The sequence below is a fragment of the Cryphonectria parasitica genome (assembly GCF_011745365.1).
Source record: "Cryphonectria parasitica EP155 unplaced genomic scaffold M406scaffold_4, whole genome shotgun sequence".
Taxonomy (NCBI): Eukaryota; Fungi; Ascomycota; class Sordariomycetes; order Diaporthales; family Cryphonectriaceae; genus Cryphonectria; species Cryphonectria parasitica.
Window position 1 is genome coordinate 2,037,606 of NW_024468912.1, and position 7,651 is coordinate 2,045,256.

The 7,651-nt window shown below is 52.6% G+C and overlaps 3 protein-coding genes across 3 annotated transcripts; 1 reads left to right on the forward strand and 2 right to left on the reverse strand.

Annotated features, from left to right (window-relative positions):
- Positions 1-301: 301 nt before the first annotated feature.
- On the reverse strand, positions 302-2,028 carry M406DRAFT_356070 (acetyl-CoA synthetase-like protein; the record flags this gene model as incomplete). The annotated part of the gene is made up of 3 exons (XM_040923349.1): positions 302-569; positions 644-1,101; positions 1,147-2,028. 3 exons carry the CDS (start codon positions 2,026-2,028, stop codon positions 464-466), a joined length of 1,446 nt encoding a protein of 481 aa, XP_040776785.1. The 3' UTR covers positions 302-463.
- On the reverse strand, positions 1,983-3,000 carry M406DRAFT_356071 (acetyl-CoA synthetase-like protein; the record flags this gene model as incomplete). Its single annotated transcript, XM_040923350.1, has 3 exons — positions 2,838-3,000; positions 2,307-2,761; positions 1,983-2,231 (listed from the first exon to the last, which is right to left on the reverse strand). Coding segments are annotated over exons 2-3 (675 nt in total), but the record flags the coding sequence as incomplete, so codon positions are not given.
- Positions 3,001-5,231: 2,231 nt separating this feature from the next.
- M406DRAFT_88620 (uncharacterized protein) lies at positions 5,232-6,419 on the forward strand (the record flags this gene model as incomplete). The annotated part of the gene is made up of 3 exons (XM_040926126.1): positions 5,232-5,310; positions 5,410-5,538; positions 5,618-6,419. The coding sequence occupies 3 exons, from the start codon at positions 5,232-5,234 to the stop codon at positions 5,929-5,931; spliced, it is 522 nt and encodes a 173-aa protein (XP_040776787.1). The 3' UTR covers positions 5,932-6,419.
- Positions 6,420-7,651: the final 1,232 nt, after the last annotated feature.

Here is a 7,651-nt window from a genome sequence, read left to right on the forward strand (position 1 = left end):
AACGTACGTCTTACCTCAAAAGCACGTTATAATCAAGTTTCTAGATTATTTCAAAAGCAATACTTTCAGCAATAGAAATGCCTAAAAGTATGTCCTCCATAACTTTATGGTGTCAGGTCTCCTGTAATGCCACAGCCCTGTAGCTAATTGGTGCTGGCCCGCTTTGTTGCAATGCACCAAAACCGTTCTAATACCGCTCCACAGAGACTGAAGCACCTAAGGTTTCTTGATTTCTTCAACACGACTCCTTTTCCTAAGCATTCGCTCTAGAGGGGAACGAGTCCTTGCAACATGGAACGTTCTAGATGACATTTTATATTGCTCCTATTACCAGCTCTAAGATAACCATTCTAAGCCTCCAAAGTCCTGTAAACCTCCTATCTCCACCGGAATGTACCCAAGAATGTAATACAAAAGCAGGAAAATGAGTACAGAGGACTGATCGAAACAGCCGCCCCCATTTTTACAGCTTGGCCTTGGGCTGCTCGCTTTGTCTCGCAATCTCATCATACATATCGTCGATTTGCTTCTTAAAAGCCTTGGCGGTCTGCGGGCGCTTGATCTTGAGACTGTGATCTGCGTTAGCACAAATGAAAAGGCAAGGGACAGTAAGGAGAAGCAGAGGAGGTTGGAAGCAGCTTACGTGGGTGTGAAGAGCTCATTGTCGATAGAGAATGGCTCAATGTCCATGTAACAGTTTCTCACCCTCTCGTAACTGTTGAACTTGTGCTTCCTGCCAATGTCATCAAGTTGCTTCAGGAATGCCTTCCTGACCTGAGGATCGTTGGCGGCGGCCTTGAGTGCGGCATGGTCGGCTGCTGGGACACTCTTCTTGAGAATCTTGCTAGCATACGGAGCAAAAGTTTCCGGGTCAATGCCGAATATAGCAACCAGGCAGTCCTTGCTGGGCTCGCCATGCACATAGGCCATCTGGATGATGGAGCTGCTGCCGAGATAGACATTCTCGATGCGCTCGGGCGAGATGTACTCGCCCTGGGCAAGCTTGAGCACGTTCTTCTTGCGGTCGATGATCTTGAAGCGGCCGAGATTGTCTATCTCGCAAATATCGCCTGTGTGGAACCAACCATCAGGGTCGAGCGACTTCTTCGTTTCCTCATCATTCTTATAATAGCCCTTGAACAGAACAGGGCCCCGGAGGAGCAGCTCGCCGCGCGGGTTGGGCTTGTCATGGACCGTGTACTCTAGGTCAGGGGCGGACTCGAGGCAGGCCTCTATGAAAGGCATGACAGCACCAAGGTTGCCGGTGCTGTAGTCATTGCTGTATTGGACCATGCCCACAGCGTACGTCTCCGTCATGCCAAAGCCCTGGGCGAAGTTGTTGCCAAAGGCGGCACGGAGGAACGTCTGGACGTCGGGATCCAGCTGGGCACTGCCGCTGACCATTGAATGCGCACGGTCTAGACCAACAGCTGCCAGCACCTTTGGGGTCCAGATCCTGTCATAGAGGAAGTGCTTGTTGGTAGCCTTGCCCAGAGGCAGTTTCATGTTGGCCTTCTTGGTGTTGATCACGTGTCGGGAGAGCGCACCCTTGACTCCATCAGCCTCGACGGTGGCCTGGGTGATGGCGGCTTGGAAGCGGTTGTAGAGACGGGGCACGGACATGAAGCCTGTCGGCCTTAGGATCTTCAGATCCTCTACCAGGGTTGGGATGTCACCGTGAAAGTACCCAACAGGAGCACCGGTGAGGAAGGCAGCCTGATCAGCCATACGTCCAAAGATGTGTGCCAACGGCAGGTAGGAGAAGTGGATGTCGCCTTCCTTCACAGTACCGGTGGAACGAGCGCATGAGATACCAGCAACTGCATTCCCATGATCAAGGACGACTCCCTTGGGGTTACCCGTCGTGCCAGACGTGTAGTTGATGGTGAAGATGTCGTCCTTTTGGGGAGGTCGCATCTGCCGCCCAGACTTGAGGCCCAGTGCTTCCACCTCGGTCATGGAGTATATCTGGATGCCACTGTCCGCTGCCAGCTTGTTGAGCAGCTCACGCTTGGAATGGCCGGCCATCTCGCCATCGTCCAGGGAATCAAGGGTAATGATAAGCTTGAGGGTGGGAACCTTGGACGCAATCTTCAACAAGGTCGGGACGTGCGGCAAGGAGCAGACGACGCAGGCCAGTTCGCCATGGTTGATAATGTACTCGGTCGTCTGGGGGCCGAGAGTTTCGTACAAGGTGACCGGATACAGAGACTGGGTGACCAGAGCAAGCTCTATTTTCTGCTATCAGCACCGAAGCTCATCAAAAGGAAGAAGGGGGGGGGGGGGGAGAATGGGCGCAAACGAACCGGTGATCTGCCATTCGGGCCGGTTCTGGGCCCAGATGCCAACACCATACTTTGGGGCCGTGATACCCACCTTGTGGTGCAGCTCCACGATACCTGCGCCAAAGTTCTTCCTCCGCTCAGCAACCTCGGCGTAGGTCATCCAGACGTATCTGGGCTCCCACGTCTTGGTCGCGGGGTTCCAGGGCCTCCATCCCAGCATGCGCTTGTTCGGGCGGGCCTGCCAGGCGTCCTCAAAGAGATCGTGAAAGGTGAAGACATTGGGCTCTAACCTCTCCAAGAGGGGCCCATCGCGGAAGGCCCAATTACGATACACTGGGGATCGATTCTCGCGCTCAGAGCCGGGAATCGGGAGACTGTAGGGCGAGCCAGCTGGGGGAGGCGTCGAGGACTTCTCGAGAATTGCCTTGGCATGTGGATCGGGACGCATCTTGAGAGAAAGGAAGGCAAAAAATCTCCTGGCGGTAGAACTCTGTCAGTCGACGACGAACTGGAGAAGAAGTTCTCAAGAGAAAAAGAGGGCGGGCACACTACCAGACAAGGCGATGGGTTCAAGAGATGCTAGACTGTCCGTCAATGCCGCAGTTACTGTAGGAAGACCCGTTGTCACAAGCAAAAACTTGGAGCAGTCGTGCAGTTCTGGACGAGCAGGTGTCGCGCGTGAGAGAGGGGGAGGGAGAATCAAGACAAGGACTGGATGCACTATGTGAACATGGCGATCAGAGGAGGAAATAGGAGAAATCCGGCAAGCTCTCGAGGGATGCTATGAATTACATATCAGGTAGGCGCTCCTTGAGAGAGTCCGGGGAAAGTGGACGGGGCGCGGATGACCAGCTCAAGTTTAGGTGGGTCTCCCGAGTGCCTCGGCACATGCCCAGACTGCATCATCGGCATTGGCAGAGGAGGATGAGGCCGAGCGGCCGGCAACAGAGGAAGAAAAGAATAATAGATAGCTTGAGCTAGGCTTGCACTATTGCTAGAGATAAAGTTATTGCCTCCAGCAAGTGCAACACAGTAGTGCCATGAATACTGTGCACGCTATGGTAGACAGACCCTAAACGTGTCAACTCTACAGGAGAGAGGAGCGGATCCCGCGCTCACTTCACCCTACCAAGGCCCCCGAATTTCAAATATACGACACCTCGAAAATTAGAAAGCCTTCAAAGGAACTAGAGAAAGACGCCAGATAATATATACATATATATAGAGAGAAGAGTGTGTGTGCGTGCGTGCGTGCGTGCGTGCGTGTGTGATTTGTGGCTCCCCCCGTATTGATTACCTAAACTACTCCAAATACAGATCATGGCGACTAGACCCCTTACGTACTAACAGAAGGCAGTACAACACTGGCCATGAGGAAGATAGTGCTGCTGCTCGGACCTTGACCAGATGCCAGATGTACGTGATGAAATCACATGCTCCAGTTCTCGCTACCCAGTACTTGGATACTTTTCTCCATCAACGCCACGTTGACAACTATGACAAGGCTTCAAGAGTTCGCAGTTCGCACAGGCCTTCCACCAGGGTCGTCTTGGCTGCGAGGTCCCAAGTCTTGAGATGGGCTTGGCACCTCATAATTAGAAGCTTAGGGCGGCCATACCAAACTCCCAAACTTGTCGGCAGCAAACTCGCACCTTGGCAAGATGGAGTCCATCGACCACTGCACTGCGTGACGGGGTCGTGGTAAAGCATATCGCCTCTACCATAGTCCAGAGTACGTACGGCCAAGACCATCAACCGTGGGCTCTTACTATTCAGAGACTGCCAAGGTGTCAAAGAGATCCAGTCAGAAAAACATGTTTCCCAATCACTCGACTCCCTCTGCCCACCTCCACGCGTCCAGCCCACCTTTCTGTGTCGAGGTCGATCATTCATTCATTCATTCATTCTATACGTGCGTGTGTATATGTGTGTGTGTGTGTGTGTGGCAGCTCAGCGAGAAAACCTTCTCAGCCCGATCCATCCCACCGAGCAAGGCTGCCCAAATACTTTACATACTATAACAAACTAGGGAAACGAGACGAGACGTGGTAGTAGCAGAAAGACAATAATATCCATGCCTTCGGCCCGGGTCACAAACGAGACTCGAGTGGAAACGTCTCTTTTGAACAGTCAAACGCGAAGAAAAGATGAGCCGACTCTCTAGTCCAGCCGTGCTATCCGCCTATTTCGAAGCCGAATCTCTCTTCAATTTGTGGCTTTAAGCGCCTACTCAACAATCAAAGGGCGGTTACGAAATCACCTCCACCACCGGGCCAGGGCCAACCAGCAGTCCTCTCTCATAGGTGCACATCTGTCTCCCGGCCCAGTTTACTGAACCATTATAGCAGCACTGATGCTGGCCCTGTCGGGATGCAAGCACCCAGGGGAATTGCAGAGTACAACGGAGGGCCGGGGGGACGCTGCCAAGCCGCGTTTCACAAGGGCTTCAGGATGCCAATCGAGGCGTGGTCGACTAAACCCCAAGCGGTGCAATCCCGGGTAATTCTGCTGCTGCGCATCGACAGCACTCGAACTGCTCCGAGTCTCATCTCATGCTCAATGCCTCTGCATGCACACCACCATCTCATTTCCCACATCTTATAGGATTTTCCTGCACTTGAATCGTTTCTTCTTAATTGGTTGCCGGACTCCTTGTCTTCTTTTTCCCTTTTCCTTCTTGTTTTCTTCTTATTCCCTCCCTCTTCCTTCTCACCCCCACCAGTCAGTGCACAGGTTGCTTTGCAGATTTACACATTACTTACATTCTTCCTCATTCCCTAAAGCTACTGATTATCTTCATATCTTTTTTGGTACCCTTCCCACAGAGACGTGCTGGCCTGGTCTTTCTTCGCACCGCACACGCACTCAGACTCAGACTCACTGTCTGTCTCTGGTTTCGGTAGAACGATAGTGAAAAAACGTGACGACCTTTTCTCCGTGATCAAAATGGGTTTCCCAGTGATGCTCGCCCTGCGCGCCGTGCAGGCCGCCTTCGCCGTTGTGATTCTCGGCCTCACAGCATATGGTACGTCAATCTTTATCTTCTAATACATTTTCTAGAATCTATCCTACATTGCAAGTCCCTCTCCAAATAGCAATTGCTGACAAGAGGGCGTGCAAATAGTCGCCAACTGGTACAATGTCGACACCCTGACGTCGTCACCATCTCAGGTCAACTTCCTGGTCTTCGTGCCCCTCTTCACCCTCCTTTCCGTCGCCTATCTCGAGCTGGCTCCTAGATTTATGCCCAAGTGTGAGTTTACAATCAGTCTAGCCCACGTCCTACTTTTGAGCCAGCACAACTAACTCAAAAACCCCCCAATCAACAAAAGTCCACCACCCTTGGGCCGTCCTTTCCCTCGAGGCGACCAACGTCGTCTTCTACTTTGCCGGCTTCGTTGCCATGGCCGTATTCCTGTCCCGCCTCCTCTTCTGCCGCGGTGCTGTCTGCGGCTCCGCCCGCGCCGCCACCGTCTTCGGCGCCTTCGAGTTCGCCCTTTGGGCCGCCACCACCGCTTTCACCTTCAAGGACGCCCTGCGGGGCCATTCTGGCGGTTTCCGAAGGGGCGGATCCGGAAAGACCCAGATGCAGTTCGAGCAGCGCGCCGGCGGCCCGTCGATGAAGGAGTCTGCCATGGCCGCGTGAGGAGGTCGCTTTTCTTCTTCTTCTTCTTCTTCTTTCTCGGAGGAGGAGAGAGGGGAACTGAGCGTGGATCAGGTGTTGAAGGCTTGGGCGGATCGGATGGCTGGGAAAAGGTCGGCGTTGATGGGAGCTGTGCCAGAGGAGGAGGAGGAGGAGGAGGAGTGGGAGCTTGCGACGTTTGTGGGGAGCGAGGATGAGGTCGTTGCTGGGAAGAGGGCCTGGTTGATGAGAGCTGCCGATTAGATGCGCCAGCTGTGCTGGCTGGCTCGCGGTATGATAAGGAAAATAGGTAATGAGCTGTACTTTGTCTTTTTTTTTTACGATTGTATTAGAAGAATCAGGTCGGAATGGACCGGATTGGCTGGCCCCGAGGATCGAATTTGGGTCATTCAGATACCGGCGGCACGGAGGCCTTGGGACCAGGCAAGATGCCATGTCCTCATGTTGTCAATGACAGTCCTATATGAATTGATTATGGTCCTCCTTACCCTATACGAGCCCATCGTACTTGTAAGTCCCTACTTTATGTGCTATGGCTGATGGATGCCCGGTTGAAGTCTATCTCCCCTGTCGTCATGGTTTGCTTTGAGGGCCAATTATATAGGCCAGGTGGTGGGTTTTACAGGTCTCTTGCATAATGTCAGCTGACTATTTTGACGACACGCTTTCAACTTGGTTCAGTGAAGATTAAGGTTGCCTTGGGCCTGCAAGTAAAAGTTTCTCAACATATAACGGGGCTGAGTGTGGAAGAGTGCATGGCTTCTTCAAGGAAGACTTTCTGTCACAAGCCATCCAATCTAGGTCGGCCCACTATCAATCCATAGACGATAGATAGATAATACCACAGACTACACAGTGGAAGGACAAGAGAGAGAAAGAAAAAGATGAACCTGGTCACCGGTCTCCTCACGCCCAGCGTAATACACCCCTTTTTTCATAGCGCATGCATACCAAACACCACAGCGTGCCCACGCAAGCGACGGCCCTGCAGAGATTCTCGCCCAGGCCAGACGGATTCGGAAAGCACGAAATACATCTTTACAACGACCAGATTTTCTTTTGAGCTTATCGATGGCTGGTTCAAAATTCGGAGCCTCCACCATGCTCATGACCATTGTCCCAAGATCGAAAATGCCGCCCTGGTACTGGAGCGTTACTCTTACCGTTGCGGCAGAATCCCGCTTTTTCCGTGTTGGTTGCTACTATTGACAGCAGCTTCGTTCATATGAGCAAGTGAATGAGATGGGGATCAGATTGAGTTGGTGAATGTCTGTGGGCAGCCCTCAAGAGCTGCTCCAGAGCGGGCCTTGCCTGTCGGCTAACCACTTCACTGACACCGCAACAACAAGAGACCAGAATCGCATCCGCAAGACCACTCTCTTCCTGTGCTGGCAGCCTTCGTCCCACGGTTTGCGTGCCACAGCAAGCTAGCCAGCGTATGCATGACGATCCCGCAACGTCTTGGCTTGCGCCTCATTGATCCATCGCCTTGAGACCATGTTCACGCCTCGACCCAACTTCTCCCTTAATTATATCAACATCTATTGGCAGCCCAGAAGAATTCGGCGGACTTAAATGGGTGCAAGAAGAAGAAAAGAAACCAGAGAAAAAGCGCTTGGAATTACCTGCAGTCATATCTGGAAAGAGGGATGGCGGACAGCTCCCTCGTCTCCCTTCCTACATCGGCATGAGAGAACGATGACTCCAAACCCTAAGCACCAAG